This window comes from Scyliorhinus canicula, chromosome 2, assembly GCF_902713615.1.
Source record: "Scyliorhinus canicula chromosome 2, sScyCan1.1, whole genome shotgun sequence".
Taxonomy (NCBI): Eukaryota; Metazoa; Chordata; class Chondrichthyes; order Carcharhiniformes; family Scyliorhinidae; genus Scyliorhinus; species Scyliorhinus canicula.
The window spans coordinates 210,728,051-210,746,252 of record NC_052147.1 but is presented as its reverse complement, the minus strand read 5'-3'; the positions used below and the strand labels follow the sequence as shown (position 1 = coordinate 210,746,252).

The 18,202-nt window shown below is 47.2% G+C and overlaps 1 protein-coding gene across 1 annotated transcript in view; it reads right to left on the bottom strand.

The window, feature by feature from the left end:
* Positions 1 to 18,202, bottom strand: part of LOC119961932 (cytochrome b reductase 1) — a 35,609-nt gene that overhangs the window by 16,246 nt on the left and 1,161 nt on the right. Inside the window, exon 2 of the mRNA XM_038789502.1 lies at positions 15,144 to 15,352. Coding sequence (XP_038645430.1) covers positions 15,144 to 15,352 — 209 coding nt within the window. The remainder of the gene's footprint in view (positions 1 to 15,143; positions 15,353 to 18,202) is intronic.

Genomic DNA, 18,202 nt, shown 5'->3' with positions numbered 1-18,202 from the left:
CGGTGGAAACAAAAAGCAAAGATGAAAAAGAAAAAAGAAGTCCGGGACCGCCCATGGTCACCATAGAGTCCACTCCCACTCCTCCTCCTCCCCCCCCCCCCCCCCCCCCCCCAAACACACACAACGCCGTCCAACCTCTGAAAGAGTGCCGTACATGACATCCAAGAGTTGTAAACCCCTCCACCCCCCCCCCCCCCCACTCCTTCCCAACTCCTCCCGTCCACTAACTCTTGTAAGACTCCTTCCCCCAACCTCGGTTCCTTCCCCCCAACTTTCCACCCCGGCTAGACCACTCGGACCCTGTTCTGCCAGGCTCCGATGACCGCAGCCCCTCCCCCCCCACCTCACTCCCGTTCACTGGCCGGCTTAAACCGGCCAGCGTGGAGGCCCCCGCTCGGGTCCCTTTCCCCCTTGCCCGACCCTAGGAAAGCCCAAAAATCCCCCTTTTAGCACACAAACCCCGCATATCCACCTATACCCCGAAGAGCCCTCACTTCGAGTGAAGTCCCATCACTTCCCTTGTCCAAATATATACAACATTGGCTCCTGTAGCCCATACACCCGCACGCAGTGAAACAAACAAAAAAAAGAAAATACAGTCACGAGGTTACATCGGCACATGGACATTTCTCAATTTCTCAGTTCTGCCACAGTCCTTCTGCCTTCGCAAACTCCTTCGCTGCCTCCGCCGTTCAAAAATAAAAGTCCTTGAGCTTGTAAGTCACCCTCAGCTTCGCTGGATATACAATGCCGCACTGCACCTTGCTGATGTACAGTGCCCTCTTCACCCGGTTGAAAGCAGCCCGCCTCCTCGCCAACTCCACCGTAAAGTCCTGGTATACACGTATACCAGCTCCAGCCCACTGCACCACCCGCTTCTGCTTGGCCCAGCACAGGACCTTCTCCTTTACACTGTACCTACGGAAGCACAGAGTCACTACCCTTGGCGGCTCACTCGCCTTTGGTACAGGCCTCCACGACCGATGAGCCCGATCCAGTTCATATCGGGAGGGATCCTCCCCCTCCCCCAATAGTTCCGCCAGCATCGCAGCAAAATACTCAGTCGGTCTCCGCTCTTCAACTCCTTCGGGCAGCCCCACAATCCTCAAATTCTGTCGCCTGGACCTGTTTTCCAGGTTTTCCATTTTTCCTCGCAGATCCATATTAATCTCCATCACCTTCCGTCACGTCAACCACCGCACTGTGGAGTAGCGAATTCCAGATTCACGACCCTTTTCAGAGAAGCAATTTCTCCTCATCTCGGTTTTAAATCTGCAACATCTTATATACCTTGATTAGATGTCTTCTAATTCTTCTAAACTCGAGAGTATAGGCCTAAACTGCTCAATCGCCCTTCATAAAACAAAGCCCTCATCACTGGAACCAATCTTGTCAACCTTCTCTGAACTATCTCCAACGCAATTACATCCTGTTATGGCCAGGATTTAGAGAACCCCAAAGTGTATCATGGAGTTCACCTGACCCACAACTTTTACTAGATTGTGGTATGGGGAGCACACCGCCCACTCTACAGGAAGTATTTTTTAAAGCAAAACAATGTTTATTCTATGAACTCAAGTTAACCTTTTTAAAACATAGTGAGCATCTTAGCAACCATTAATTCAAATACAACCCCCAAAGACTACAACACTAAGTAAACCTTTAAGCTTTTATTTTTAACATCCGTACGACTTAAAAACAAAACCTTTCTCAGAAGCACATCAGGTTAAAGTCACTACTGAAAACATTTATAATTCTGAATTCATCAAGAGATAGTCTTTTCATGGCAGAGAGTTCAACAGTACACCTGCTCTGTCTGGCTTCACTCCAACACTGAAAATGAAACTAAAACACACCCTGCAGCCTGCTCAAAAACAAAAGTAAAAAGCTGACGGACAGCCCAGCTCCACCCACTATCTGATATCACTGCAGTAGTAAACATCCATTTCTTAAAGATACTCTCACAACAGATATTTTCATACACATCCATTTATAAACATGACACCTCCCCCCCCAAGAAAAAATAAATAAACCATCAACTTCAAGATGGTTTCATTTTTCACCTTTTCACCATTCTTTAAGAAATGCACAGTAAATATACTTTTTCGTTTCAAAAAACAACACACTCAAACAGGTATAATAATATAGTCCATTTTTGTTTTGTTCTTTTTCCTCCAACTGAAACTGCTTCTGTTCATCACATTCATGACAAAGCATCGGCTATCACGTTTTCTCATCCTGCCACATGTACTATGCAACAACTAACTCCAGCGAAACAGCCTTGCATTGTTATTCCAGAATCACTCCAAAAACATCAATGGATTATGATCAGTATATATAACGGTGTCAGACGGAATGCTGGTCACATAAATGTAAAAATGTTGCAAAGCCAGCACCAAACTCAAAGTCTCCTTTTCAATCGTGGAATACTTTTTCTGGTGAGAATTAAATTTCTTCGAAAACTAACGAATAGGACGCTCTAGCCCTTCGTCGTTGTCTTGTAGAAGCACCGCACCTACGCCCACATCACTCGCATCAACCGTCACTTCGAATGGTTTCGTATAATTTGGGATGGCTAACACAGGAGCAGTTATCAACACAGCCTTCAGGCCGTCAAATGCCTTTTTGACGCTCCGCTGTCCACTGGAATTTGTTACGCTTCTTGAGCAAGTCCGTCAGTGGAGCGACCACACTGCTAAAATAGGGTACAAATTTCCGGTAAAATCCACTCATATGTTGACCTGCAGGTCTGCAAAGGGAGCTACCACCGACCGCAATGGAGGTCGGACGTAGGATTGCTAGCAGAGGAAGGGGTGTGCAAGAGACTGCGGAAGTGCATGCAGGACTACCTGCAGGTTAATGACAGAGAGGATGTCTCAGCAGCGACCCTGTGGGAGGCGCTGAAGGTGGTGGTACTGGGGGGAGCTGATTTCAATTCGGGCCCACAGAGATAGAATGGGCAGAGCGGAAATTGACAGACGGGTCAAGGAGATCCACCGGACAGATAGGGAATACGCAGAGGCCCCCAAGGGAGGACCTACTTAGAGATAGACGGAGGCTGCAGGCCGAGCTGGGAGTGTTGTCCACGAGCAAAGCAGTGGAACAACTCAGGAAGGCAAAGGGTGTAGTCTATGAGCATGGGGAGAAAGCTAGTAGAATGCTTGCGCAGCAACTCAGGAGGAAGGAGGTGGCCAGAGAAATAGGCAGGATAGTGGACGATATGGGGAACAGAGTGGATGAGCCGTCAGGACTGAACAAGGTGTTTCGGGTGTTTTACAGCAAGCTCTATACCTCGGAACCCCCTGGGGAGCTGGATGAGATTAAGCGTTTCTTAGACGGACTGACCTTCCCAAAAGTGGATAGGGGGCTGGTAGACAGACTGGGAGCCCCGATCAGAGCTGAGGAAGTACTGGGGGGCATGTCTGTCCCTGTTGCTCAGAAGGAAAGGGGAGAGAGGAGTAGAGCATTAGGCATTGGAGACTCCATAATTAGGGGGATAGATAGGAAATTCTGTGGGAATGAGAGAGACTCACAGTTGATGTGTTGTCTCCCAGGTACCAGGGTCCGCGATGTCTTGGATCGTGTTTTTGGGATCCTTAAGAGGGAAGGGGAGCAGCCCCAAGTCCTGGTCCACATAGGCACCAACGACATATGTAGAAAAAGGGATAGGGATGCAAGGCAGGAATTCAGGGAGCTAGGGTGGAAACTTAGATCTAGAATAAACAGAGTTATAATCTCTGGGTTGTTACCCATGCCACGTGCTAGCGAGACGAGGAATAGGGAGAGAGAGCAGTTGAACACGTGGCTACAGGGATGGTGCAGGAGGGAGGGTTTCAGTTATCTGGATATTTGGGACTCATTCTGGGGTACGTGGGACCTCAACAAACGGGATGGTCTACACCTGGACCAGAAGGGTACCAATATCCTGGGGGGGGGGGGGGGGGGGGGGGATTTGCTAATGCTCTTCGGGAGGGTTAGCCAAGAAGATTTTAGAACATAGACCATACAGTGCAGAAGGAGGCCACTTGGCCCATTGAGTCTGCACCGACCCACTTAAGCCCTCACTTCCTCCCTATCCCCGTAACCCAATAACCCCTCCTAACCTGTTTTTTTTGGACACTATGGGCAATTTAGCATGGCCAATCCAACTAACCTGCACGTCTTTGGACTGTAGAAGGAAACCGGAGCACCTGGAGGAAACTCACGCAGACACGGGGAGAATGTGCAGACTCCGCACAGACAGTGACCCAGCGGGGAGTCGAACCTGGGACCCTGGCTCTGTGAAGCCACAGTGCTATCCACTTGTGCTACCCAAAGATGGCCCCAAGGAGAGCGGCACCACCCGTCTGGGATGCCGGGTTGGACCGAATGTTGGCCGCAGTGGAGGAGAGGCGGAATACCCTCGTCCCCATGGTGGACAGGCGGCTACCGCCCACAGACGTCAACTGGATAGCCGGACGGACGCCGCACGCACACACACACACTGCACCAAACTCCAACATGTGTATTGTCCTCTTTGGCCACACACACACATGCCACCAGCTACAGATCCCCATGTAACTCACCTCCACATGGCTCACCATGTCCTTTATGTGCCCCCTAGGAAAAGACAGCCCATAATCATCGGGAGCGGGAGAAGACCGGAGGGAGTAAGCCGGACCTCAGGGCTTTCATCGCCGCCAAACAGAGGGCAATGGAGTTAGCCGGAGAGGTGAAAGAGGCTTTCTCCCAGGAGGAGATCAGAATGGGACAATCAAGGTGAGCCCCCAAAGAGATTTGCCCCGATAGCAAATGAGTCATCCCTGTCCCCCAGACCCGATATCTCACCACGTGTCCTGCCTTTTGTCTTGCAGGATCACCAGAGATGAAGCCTGGTCTTCTGGGGCACCTTGCCATGGCCACAACCCCAGCGGACCAGTCTGGGGATAACACCAACTTCTCAGCACTGCATTCACCTGCACCCTCCACCAAGCCAGATACCATCACCTCAGTGAGTCATATTAGTGAAGAGGTCCCTCAGTCACCATCTGAAGCACACATCACACATGCTGCAGCTCATCAGGTGATGGTAGGGACAGCCGAGGGACCAGTCGGTCGGAGAGCTGCCCGATCCCAGGAAACAACTGTAGTCCATTCATCACGGATAGAAATGCAGACACAGAGCCAGGTTTACAGGAAGGGGTGTCAGCAACTTTCCAGTACCTGTAGGTGCAGTTGGAGGAATCCAACCATCCTCAGGTGCAGGAGCCATTTCTGACAATGCTTGGTACCCAGGCCAACACTAAATGGGCATAGAATCATGGAATTTAGAGTGCAGAAGGAGGCCATTCGGCCCATCGAGTTTGCACCGACCCTTCAAAAGAGTACCTTACTTAAGTCCACGCCTCCACCCTATCCCCGTAACCCCACCTAACTTTTTGAACACTAAGGGGCAATTTAACATGGCCAATCCACCTAACCTGCACATCTTTGGACTGTGGGAGGAAACCGGAGCACCCAGAGGAAACCTACGCAGACAACTACGCAGAAGTGCAATCGCCACACAGTTCACCTGAGGCCATATTTGAACCCGGGCCCCTAGAGCTGTGAGGCAGCAGTGCTAACTACTGTGCCACCGTGTCCACGGTGGAAGCCTTGGATGAAAAAGTCAGAGCCATGGGTCAAGGCATCCAAGACTTGGGGAACTCTGTGCGGTTGATGGCCGAGGCTCAGGACAGGGGAGCCCAGCTCACAGGCAGCCATGTACCGGGAACACATTGCTGCGGCACTCCAGAGCTTGGCCCAGTCACAAAGGGTCGTGGCTGAGGGTGTCGAGAGCATTGGCCAGGCGCTGACTGACCTGACATGCCAGAGGGACCTGGCACAGTCTCAGTGCTCCATGTTTGAGGGCAATGAGACCCTGGTTGAGCAGAGCGGGCCTCCAGGAATGGCAGCGCCAGGTGACGGTGGAGCCTCTGGAACTCACTTCGGCCTCACTTCCATCCTGTGGAGTAGCCCGGGGGCCATCGAGCACCCTGAGGAAGGTAGAAGTGATGGGGCCCATGCCAGTGACTCCAGCAGGGGAGTTGCTGGATCACCTCAGACCTTTTGAATCTCCCCCAGCTGACACTGGCACATCTGATAGACAGAGGGCAAACAAAGGTGACAGCTTATCACCTTTGACATCCAAAAGTCAGCCCTCCAAACTAGGTCGAGGCCACCCAGAAGACAGCCACCAAAGGCACCTCAGGTCAGAGGGCGAGATACACAGCAGGCCCCCTCCACGTCTGATCTGTTGTCCTGGGTCACACCTAGAATGAGCTTTAGGCCTGTAAGATAAGAAAGTTAGACACCAGTTAAGTTGGCACATGTGCTTTGGAGGCAGTTTCAACAGCACTTCGGTTGGGGGCTGGGACAAGGGAAATGCCGATTCAAGGGAACCATAGATTTGAGCCAGGGAAGTGGGATCGAAATTTTCAGAGATGGGAACAGAAAGGAATTAGGACACTAAAATATTTATTTCTTGGGGATCGTAGGAACTGGGAACGAAGTATGGGCTGGAACAGGGGGAAATATTTACTTACATGCTGGTTTGTCAGAAAGGAGATACAGAGCTACCCAGCAGAGCCGGCTTCCACATTGCTGGAGGAGGTGCTGACAACAGGGGGACTGGAGAAAGGGGTAGTAGCGGTGGTTTGCAGAGGAGAAGGCGCCGCTAGAAGGGATCAAGACAAAGTGGGAGGAAGAGTTGGGAGAGGGTATGGAGGAGGGGTTCTGGTGTGCAGTGCTTCGGAGGGTGAACGCCTGCACCTCGTGTGAGAGGTTGGGCTGATACAGCTGAAGGTGGTGTATAGAGCACACCTTACAAGGACGAGGATGAGCCGGCTCTTTGAAGGGTTGAAGATGCGGGGGGGGGGGGGGGCAAACCACGTTCATATGTTTTGGTCCATTCCAAAGCTGGAGGATTATTGGAAGGAGGTGTTTAGGGTAATCTCTAAAGTGGTGCACGTGAAACTGGACCCGGGCCCTCGGAAGGCCATATTCGGGGTTGGAAGCGTGCGCGGAGGCAGATGTTGTAGCCTTCGCCTCGTTGATCACCCGAAGCCGGAACCTGTTGGAGTGGAGATCAACCTCTCCACCGTGTGTCCTGGTGTGGCGGGGGGTCCTGCTGGAATTCATGACGCTTGAAAGGGTCAAATCTGAACTGAGGGGAAGGATTTAGACCATAGATCATAGAATTTACAGTGCAGAAGGAGGTCATTCGGCCCATCGAGTCTGCACCAGCTCTTGCAAAGAGCACCCTACCCAAGCCCACACCTCCACCCTATCCCTATAACCCAGTAACCCCTCCCAACACTAAGGGCAATTTTGGACATTAGGGGTAATTTTAGCATGGCCAATCCACCTAACCTGCACATCTTTGGACTGTGGGAGGAAACCGGAGCACCCGGAGGAAACCCACGCAGACACGGGGGGAACATGCAGACTCCACACAGACAGTGACCCAGCCGCAAATCGACCTGGGACCTTGATGCTGTGAGGCAACAGTGCTAACCACTGGCTGCCGTGCCTCCTTGTTGAGCATGACATAACCTTTGCAAATCCATGCTGGCTCTTTCTGACCAGCTGAATAGTTTTCAAGTGTTCAGTCAACACCCCCCATTTCCTGACAACCGATGTTAGACTAACAGGTCTATAATTACCTGGTTTCCCACACTCTCACTTGTCTTAAGTTAACAGAGTGACAAATGCAGTCTTTCAATTGAAAGGAACAGTTTCCAAATCAAGAGAACTCTTGGGAATATCTCACTATAGTGGGATAAAATATAGCTGGGATAGAACCATGGGTCCTGGGGACTGGTGACTCTTTTAGTGTCATTAATTTCTCAATTACTGTTTCCTTTTGCCTAAATTAATTTTGTGGAGTCTCTATCTCTGATTCAATAGTAGTCTTTGGAAATGCTGAACCCCAAGGGCTCAGTCGTTGAGTATGTTCATGAGGTTAATAGATACAAGAACAGCGGACACTGGAAAAACTGAGCAGGTCTGCCAGCAGCTATTGGGAGAGAAACAGTTGGGGCTTCCGGGGAGGGGAATGTGCTGAGCGGATACAGGGAGGGTGGCCCTCCTCCAGGAATTCAGAAAATCGGCATTTTTTTGCACAAAAATAGCCCGCCAAACCGGTTGAACCTCCACCATCCCACAAGACTGCCGGATCTATCGAGAAATGCCCGTCAATAACTCCAGGACCTGAAAGAATGGCAGAGCCAGCAAAAGCCTGGAGAGGAGGAACGGGATGACAGCGAACATGAAGAGCGAGTCTGAGCCTGTCACATCCGGGTGGATTGGATCGTTGGGACCCACGTCAGACAATCCACTGATGAGTGAACGGATGAACCTCATGTCTCAGGGGCTCCAGAAACGCAAACTGGAAATGATGGTGACTGTGAAGGAGGCAGTCACGGATGCCCTGGCCCCCTTCAAGGTGGCATTGGAAAAAAACAGAGCGACAACTGGAAGCACAGGAGGCAACAAACAGAGACCTAGAGAGAGCGGTGACCAACCAGAGAGCAACCCGCCTTGAATCATGGACTAAGAGCTGTGTGGCCCCTTTAAATCCTTGTGTATTTTGGTGGTGGGCATGGCCTAATCGACTGCTCTCCGATGCCCGCTGCTGCAAAATGACAGTGAATAGATAGATGTTTGTTTTTTTGGAGAAGCCCTGGGGAAGGTGGAGATGGTGGGGGGGTTAACTACTTCTTCCCCCTGCCCCCCCCCCCACTGCTCAACAAGTGAAGCCACCTTCCACCACTCCTCCACGCCACTGCGCCCTGCTCAACATCACTTGTAGCCGCCCCACTCCCGAGCTTAGCTTTCACGCAAGGGTCAACAAAGTAGGGCATTAAATGTGGTTACACTGGAAAAAGGTTTGGGAAGCACTACTGTATTCATTAATCACATAGTTGTTGGATTCAAAAGGCACATATCCAGAACTGCCAATGTTTACAGTACCTGGTATCTTTGTGTAAGTGTAGTTGGAAGAGTAAAATTATTAAGCGTTATGCGAGGTTATCTGAAGGGGAAAATCTGTGGCAATGGATTTCAATGTAGGCAAATGTGAAATCATCGACTTTGAACCCAAAAAGAGCACGAAATCGTCCAAATGGTGAACAGCTGTGAAGAGTAAAGGTCCAAAGAGGCTTGAGAGTTCCAGTACACAGATCATTAAAATGCCATGAACTCGAAAACAAATCTAAACGTCAAATAGAATGCTGGCGTTTCCGTCCACGGGAATAGAACAGAAGCAGGGTGCAGAAGTCATTGTCGGGGGGACAACTGCTATTGAGGGGTTCCGAAATTCTGATGAAATGTCTCTTCAAAAAGTCCATGAACAGCCTAAATAATTAGGCTTTGTCGTCTGGCTGGGCTTATTTTTAAGCAGATGATTTATTTTTTTCATTGATTTCCTCATTTTATAACTCTAAAAGCTTAAAACATGGGTTTGACCATTTGGAATTATATAGTTGCAGTGGAAGAACTGGCACAGATACAAAAGGGATGATTTGCCACCTTATGTAATTCAGTCAAAGTAGGTACGAGGGATCATATTTAGCTCAGTATCTGAAAATAGGAATAACTGAGGCTCAATTGATGTTTTTGTATCTTCACATTCTTCCCTCGTAAAATAAGTGAAAGGATTTGCAGACCGACTATGTCAAAGACTCAAATCACTGAAGTTAACATTATGTTTATATAAAAAGCAACTATTCTGGTGTAAACTGGATTCCAAATAAGAGTGATGCCAAATCCTAACATTCATATTTGCAGAACAAATTTTGAATCATTCCGACAAAGAGTTGGAGAGCAATCCAGTGCAGTATTTCTCGAAGAAATGTTCCCATTTATATAAAGAGCCCTTTTGGGTTATTTATGCCCCACACGGATGCAGTGATGACTTGAAAAATATTGACAGAAAACCCATGGCCTAGTATTCTTTTCAATATTAGTGATGAAACCAAACTGCAGATGATTCTCGATCTTAACAATTGCAACCAATTAAGGGCCCGATCAAATGGCATCATCTCTACCGGCTTGGGACGCAAAGAGGCCACGATGTTTCGCGAGAGGCCTCTTGCGAGATTTGCGACACTCGTGATGCCTTGTGAGATCTAACGAGATCTTGCGAGACTTTGCAATCTGGATCTCGCCCTCACGGGGTGGGATCTAGATTTGCATATTTAAGTGAGCAGTTAGCCTCACTTAAATACGTCTGTACTCATCTCCCAAGGCCCAGGATCCCACACCTGGGAGACCTCGCCATGGCACCGTTTAGCACTGGTCCACACAAACATGGACCATGCATAATGGCACCTGTTCCAGGCCATCGGAGGCCCCGAGTGGTCGGACTCTGAGCAACGTGGTACCTTAGCACTCTTGCCACCAGCCTGGCACCCTGTCAGTGCCACCCGAGCACCATGGGCAGTGCCAGAATGGCACTGCCAGGCTGCGGTGTGGTGAGCTCAGCAGTGCAAGAAATGAAGGTATGTGACCTCGGCAGGGTGTTCCTCCCCAAGGCCCAAAGAAAGAGTTCCCTTTCATTGCAGGGTCATTCTCAGTGTTGCAGGCATTGAGAAACACCCCGCTAAATGTGCCCAAAACTGGACTCTTGTTTTTTTCCTGTTAAATCACACCCCAAGTCTCCAAATATTCAACTAAGAACTGTAGTGTTCTAATAATGCAATGAAACAGTTCTGTAATTAATAGGTAAACTAATGTCAGAGATAAATGATGATGTGGAGATGCCGGCGTTGGACTGGGGTGAGCACAATAAGAAGTCTTACAACACCAGGTTAAAGTCCAACAGGTTTGTTTCAAACACTAGCTTTCGGAGCACTGCTCCTTCCTCAGGTTAAATGAGGTGGAGTACGGTGTACAATCTAATAGCATAATACAGCATTATAGAAGCAACATTAAAACAGCAGAGAACATAAAGTGATGATTCACGAAGAATGGGAAACTATTGATATTAGGACAGACTTGAGTTCATGGAACTACTTTGACTGGAAGAGGTTCCATAAAATCAGAGAACACAACAAGCAAGCCCACCATTATTCTTGGGAATAAATGTCATTATAGATTTTAGGAGGAATGAATAAAGAATGTGCTCTATGGCGCAGTTTTGGTAGTGGAAGGGAGGTGTGGCAGATCTAACAACACTAAAGAACCTCAACAACATCCAGGAAAAAGCAGCCTGCTTGATTGCTACCCTTCCACAAACATTCACTCCCTCCACCACCAATGAACAGTGGCAGCCGTGTGTACCATCTGCAGAATGCATTGCAGGAACTCACCAAGGTTACTTAGGCACTATTTTCCAACCCTTTCCAACCCTCCAACCCTTCCAACTACTCACATTTGGAAGGGCAAGAGTAGCAGATACCTGGGAACACTACCACCTGGGGGATCCCCTCCAAGTCACTCACCATCTTGACTTTGAACTGTTCCTTCACTGTCACTGGGCCAAAATCCTGAAACTCGCTCCTTAACAGCACAGTGGGTGTACCTACACCTCAGGGACTGCAGCAGTTCAAGAAGGCAGCTCACCACCACCCTCAACAAATGTTAGCCTAGCCAGTGTTGCCCACATTCCTTAAATGAATAGAAAATGGTGGTCACACCACAGATTGAGAGCGTACAGGCAAGGAGGGAATTAGTAATCACCAAACAGTTTAGGAGAACCAGGACATTAGTGCAGGAGTTCCCAGGGTCCATCTCGCTCACTAACCAGTTTTCCCGTTTTGGCTCCTGGTGAGGGCAATCAATGGTTTCTGAGAGAAATGCAACCAGAACCAAGTCCATGGCAGCACGGGTGGTTCAGCTGCACAGGACGGTAGGAAAAAGGGAAGAGCTATAGAGAGTTCAATAGTTAGGGTAAAAGACAGGCGATCCTGCAGACATAAATGTAAATCCAGGATGGTATGTTACCACCCTGGTGCCAGGGTTAAGGGTGCCACTGGGGAATGATGAACAGCCAAAGGTCTTGGGCCACACCAATATCAACGAGATAGGTATTAAGAGGGATGAGATTTTAGGGAGCTAAGAAAGATTAAAAAACAGAACTTCAAAGACATTAACCTCAGGATTTGACAAAGGGTCACCTGGACTCGAAACATTAGCTCTTTTCTCTCCCTACAGATAAGAACATAAAAACTAGGAGCAGGAGTAGGCCATCTGGCCCCTCGAGCCTGCTCCACCATTCAATGAGATCATGGCTGATCTTTTGTGGACTCAGCTCCACTTTCAGGCCGGAACACCATAACCCTTAATCCCTTTATTCTTCAAAAAAAAATACAAGTAGCCCCGTTTCTATGGTAACAGCCAGTCTAGGGTGAGAATGCCTTTACGAAAATGGTGTTTCTCTAATTAATGTTCAATGCAGGTGTGGATAATTTGGAAAATTGGCAAGCAATGGAATGGGAAATTTGCACCAATATTTTTAAAGACATATATCTCTTAAATTGATGAACAGACATTTTGGCCAAATTGAGCAAATGATAAATTAGTTAAAGCCAATCAGAAATAAAAAGAAGGCTAGACCTTAAGATAATAATCTCCTTAAGAATCACTTACCGGTATGGAAAAACCCATCCCGGATCACCCCATCTATATTTCTGAAACCTATTTCCTTTGCTGCTTGCTTTTGCTAATCATCATCTTTCTTTTGTTTAAATCACTTAATTATTTTTTCCTGTGTATTATGATTTGAACAATTACTACGATCTGTAATTGAATGAAAACTCAACTACTGTATTCGCTAAAGACAATCAATCTGACTAGCTTTCTGCAGGGCTAGTTGGAAACTTTCTAAATTTTGCATTGAAAGTAAGTTTACCAGTGGCACAGCTGACAAATAAAGTACAAGTGGACTTTGCCAAAAACCACAGACTGAATCTCTGTTATTTGGGAACTGAGAAGGGACAACGGATATCCAGGGTTCCGAATAGACACAGAAATCCATCACTCTCCAAGGAGAGATTAACTTTCTCTCACAGAACTTTCTCCAATTATTTCCCTGCCACTGACGTAGGGGAAGCAGTGTTGTAGTGGTATTGTAATCCAGAGACCAGGGTTATCCTCTGAGGACTGGATTTCCGACCCCACCACGGCAGATGGCGAAATTTGAATTCAATAACAAATCTGGAATTAAAAGTCCGATGATGACCGTGGAATCAGTGTTGATTATTGTAAAAACCCATCTGGTTCACTAATGCCCTTCAGGGAAGGAAATCTGCTGCCCTGACTGGCCTACATGTGACTCCAGACCCACAGCAATGTGGTTGACTATCAAATGCCCTCTGAAATGGGGGTATTTAGGGATGGGCCCAGTCAGCGGCCCCATATCCCATAAGTGATTTTTTAAAAATGTGCCGCACACTGGTCTTTATTTTACTGGTTTATCTCCATCACTCTTCTTGAAAAGTGTAACCACATTGGCTGCCCCATAGTCCTCTGGCACCTACTCTGTGGCCAGGGAAGGATTAAAAAGTTGGGTCAGAGCCCCTGCAATTTCCTTCTTTGCCTCCCACAGCAGCCTGGGGTACAGCTCATCCGGGCCTGGGGATTTGTCAACTCTTCAGCCCACCAATACCTCCTCACTCCCTATTAAAGAACCTAACAGTCGGGCAGCACGGTGGCACAGTGGGTTACCACTGCGGCCTCACGGCGCTGAGGTCCCAGGATGCTGCCATACCTGCTGAGATTTTCCAACATTTTCTCTTTGGTTTCAGATTCCAGCATCCGCAGTAATTTGCTTTTATCCCTTTTAACCTCAGCATTACTCTGAGTGCCATATGCTAAAAAGTTGCCATAATGCCAGATGACCATAGGCTGCTTTCCTCTTTGAGGGGAAGAGCTGACTCGTGGTGATTTAACCTGAGGATCACCACACCTCAGACGAGGGGCACAGTTGAGAAGGCGGGGCCTTCATGAATAACCTCAGCCGGCACGAGAATTGAATTGCCCTTGCTCTACATCACAAACTAGCTGTCCAGCCAACTGAGCTAAACTGGCTACTGAGTGCAGAAATAGAAAAATGGAGCAAAAGACTGTGGTTAGAGAAATGGTGTCGGAAGTAGAGCTTTAGATTTCTGAAGCATTGAGACTGGTTTTGGGGCAGGTGGGACTTGGAGGATGGGTTACACCTTACCTAGAAGGACAGGGACAAAAGATCTGCTCTGGAGATTTGCTCGTACTGTTGGGGAAGGTTTAAACTAGCTTAACGTGGGGGTGGTGCGGGGCATGGCTGGGAACTGGTAATGGTAGAAGGAAAAGTAATAAGCCAATTTGAAAATAGTAGAAACAAAGGTCATCATCAAACAGAGTCAAATTACAGAAAAATATTAAATACACAAAATTAAAGCGCTGAGGACCCGGGTTCGATCCTGGCCCCGGGTCACTGTCCGTGTGGAGTTTGCATTTCTCCCCGTGTCTGCGTGGGTCTCACCCCCACAGCCCAAAGGTGTGAAGGGTAGATGGATTGGCCAGACTAAAGTGCCCTTAACTGGGAAAAGAAATTGGGTACTCTAATATGAAATACACAAAATCAAGGCATTTGATCTGAATGCATGTAGTATTCGTAACAAGGCAGATGAATTGATGGCACAGGTAGAGGTAAACTGGTATGTAAACAGTACATTAGTGAGAGAAGATCTTCAATTGGAAGATGAAGATGTAGAATCCAAGAAACAGCAAGGTGCAGAAAACATTGTTGGGAGTTATCTACAGGCCACAAAATGTTAGTGGAAACGTAGGGCACAGTTTAAATCAGGAAATTAGAGGTGCATGTAATAAGGGTAATGCAGTAATCATGAGTAACTTCAATCTACCAAAAACTAGGTAAATTAAGTCAGCACTAATGGGGTGGAGGACCAATTCCTAGAATGTATGTGCAATGACTTTCTAGATCTGTATGTTGAAAAACCAACCAAGAATGGGCTATTTTAGATCTAGTATTGTGCAATGAGAAACAGCTAATTAACAATCTCATTGTAAAGGAACATTTAGGGAAGAGTGGTCTTAACACGCTAGAATTTTAAAGCAAACTGTGAAAGTATGACATGGTGTCATTTCAATGCAGTACACATTTATGTTGAAATATCACTTGCCTGTAGACCATGCATAATCACAGCAGCCAACCCAATCCAGCTGTGTAAACTATACATATTAGGGATCCTCTTGGAGTTGTGAAAATCAAAAACTGCCACAAGTGAAATGACCAGAAGAACAAACGTTACAATATTCAGGCCAGCATGAATGTACTTCATAAGAGGCTTTCTGATGTTCCATGTCCAAGGCAGCCTGTAAACGATGACACCTGAGAGAAATGAAAATATTTTGCCTTCAGTATGTAAATTCAAATTCCATCGTCATAGACCAATGCAGAATGTGTACTTCATTAGTCATGTTTACTTTTGTAGGAATGGAAAGGCAAAATTTCAACCGTGCTTGAAGTCATTTTCAGGGCAGATTCTGGAAGGCTTTTAGTCCGTTAACAAACAGGTAGTAAATCAACTTACTGCGGTTGGCCAGCATTGCTTGAAATGGCAATGATCAAAGCATAGCACAGTAATCACAGAAGAATCATAGAATCGCTACAGTGGAGGAGGCCATTCGGCCCATCGCATTCACACTGACCCTCCGAAAGAGCACCCCCCCCCAGCACTCCCCCACCCCCCCCCATCCCTGTAACCCCACCTAACCGTTGAACACTACGGGGCAATTTAGTATGGCCAATCCACCTAACCTGCGCATCTTTAAACTTTGGGAGGAAACCGGACCACCCAGTGGAAACCCACCCACTGTGCCACCATGTAATGTATGAAATCTTATTTATTGGTAATGCATAGTACATTTTTGAAATAGGTGAAAACAGGTAAATGTCTGACTCCTTTCCAATCAAAAAGTGATTTAATTAATGTATTCAAAGCTTACCTAATATAGAAATGGGACAATTACTACATACACCAAGTTTAAAGAAATGCAAATTCCCCTGAGAACAAACAAAGAAAAGTACAGCACAGGAACAGGACCTTCTGCCCTCCAAGCCTGTGCCGATCATGATGCCCTAACGAAAGAAAAATCTGGCCTTCCTAGGTCCGTAACCCTCTATTTCCTCCCTATTCATGTGATCCATCCAGATGTATCCTAAATGTTACTAATGTGCCTACTTCCACCACATCATCTTGGCAGCGTGTTCCAGGCACCCACCACTCTCTGTGTGGAAAAACTTATCCCGCACATCTCTCTTAAACGTTCCCCCTCTCATCTTGAACCTGTGCCCCTTGTAATTGACACTCCCACCCTTGGAAAAAGCCTCTGACCATCTAACCTGTCTATGCCTCTCATATTTTGTAGACCTCTATCAGGTCTCCCCTCAGCCTCCATCTTTCCAGTGAAAATAATCCTAGTTTATTCAACCTCTCCTCATAGCTGACACGCCCCGAGACCAGGCAACATCCTGGTGAACCTTCTTTGCATTCTCTCCAAAGCTTCAAAGTCCTTCTGATAATGTGGTGACCAGAACTGCACACAATACTCCAAAATGCGGCCCAACCAAGGTTTTATAAAGCTGCAACATGATTTCCCAACTCTTGTACTCAATGCACCGGCTAATGAATGCACGCATGCCATATGTCTTCTTGATCACCTTGGCCTGTGGACCTGCCTGCCCAGATCCCTCTGTATGTTAATGTTCCTAAGGGTTCTGCCATTTACAGTATACTTCATACCTAGATTTGATCCTCCAAAATGCATCATTTCGCATTTGTCCGGATTAAACTACCATTTCTGTGCCGAAGTCTCCGATCTATCTATATCCTGTTGTATCCTCTGACAATCCTCAGCACTATCAGCAACTCCACCAATTTTCTTGTCATCCGCAAACTTGCTAATCAGACCACTTACTTTTTCCTCCAGATCATTTATATATACTACAAAGAGGTCCCAGTACTGATCCCTGCGGAACACCACCAGCTACAGATCTCCATTCAGAAAAACACCCTTCCACCGCTACTTTCTGTCTTCTATAACGAAGCCAGTTCTGTATCCATCCACGCAGCCCACCCAGAATCCCATATGATTTTAGTTTCAGAGGGCCGAAGGGCCTGTTCCTGTGCTGTATTGTACCAGTCTGCCATGTGTGACCGTGTCAAACACCTTAGTAAAGTCCATATAAAGTACATCTACAACCCTTCCCTCGTCAATTTTCATTGTCACCTCTTCAAAAAACTCAATCACATTGGTGAGACATGACTTTCCCCGTACAAAACCTAACTGCCTGTCACTAACTAGTCCATTTTTCCCAAAATGTGCATATAGCCTGTCCCTCAGTATCTTTTCCAAAAGCTTCCCCACCACTGATGTCAGGCTCACCAGCCTATAATTTGTTGAATTGTCTCTGCGTCCTTTCTTAAACAAGGGAATAACATTAGCTATTCTCCAGTCCTCTGGAACCTCGTCTGTGGTCAAAGAGGATGTGAAGATATCTGTTAAGACCCCAGCTATTTCTCCCCATGCCTCCCGCAATAACCTGAGATAGATCCCATCTGGCCACGGGGACGTGCCTACCTTAATGCAATTTAGGATAGTCAACAATTCCTCCTTTGATATATTGATGTTCTCAAACGAGTTCACACACTTATCCCTGACCTCAACATCCGTCACATCCTTCTCCCTGGTGAATACTGATACAAAGTACTCATTAATGATTTAACCTACTTCCTGTGGTTCCACTGCAAGTTCCCTCCATTGCCCTTAAGTGGGCCTACTTTTTCTCTTGCTCCTAATATATGCATAAAAAGCCTTGGGATTCTCCTTGACCATGTTTGCTAAAGTGTTAAACTGAATTTGCAATAAGTTTGATTGTGTGTACTTTACTCCTTTAAAGCAAGAGTATCTCTAATGATGTAACACCCCTTATAATTTGACAACACTTAAGAGCTTACCTATTTATTTTTAACAAAATATTTAACCTCAGTTTTCCTTTTGAGAGAAATATGCAAAGTCACAAAATAGACTGTTGCTTCACAGCACTGGGGACCTGGGTTTGATTGCCGGTTTGGGTGATTGTCTGCGGAGCCTGCACGTTCTCCAAGTGTCTGCGTGGGTTTCCTCCGGGTGTGTCGGTTTCCTCCCACAAGTCCCAAAAGATATGCTTGTTAGGTGT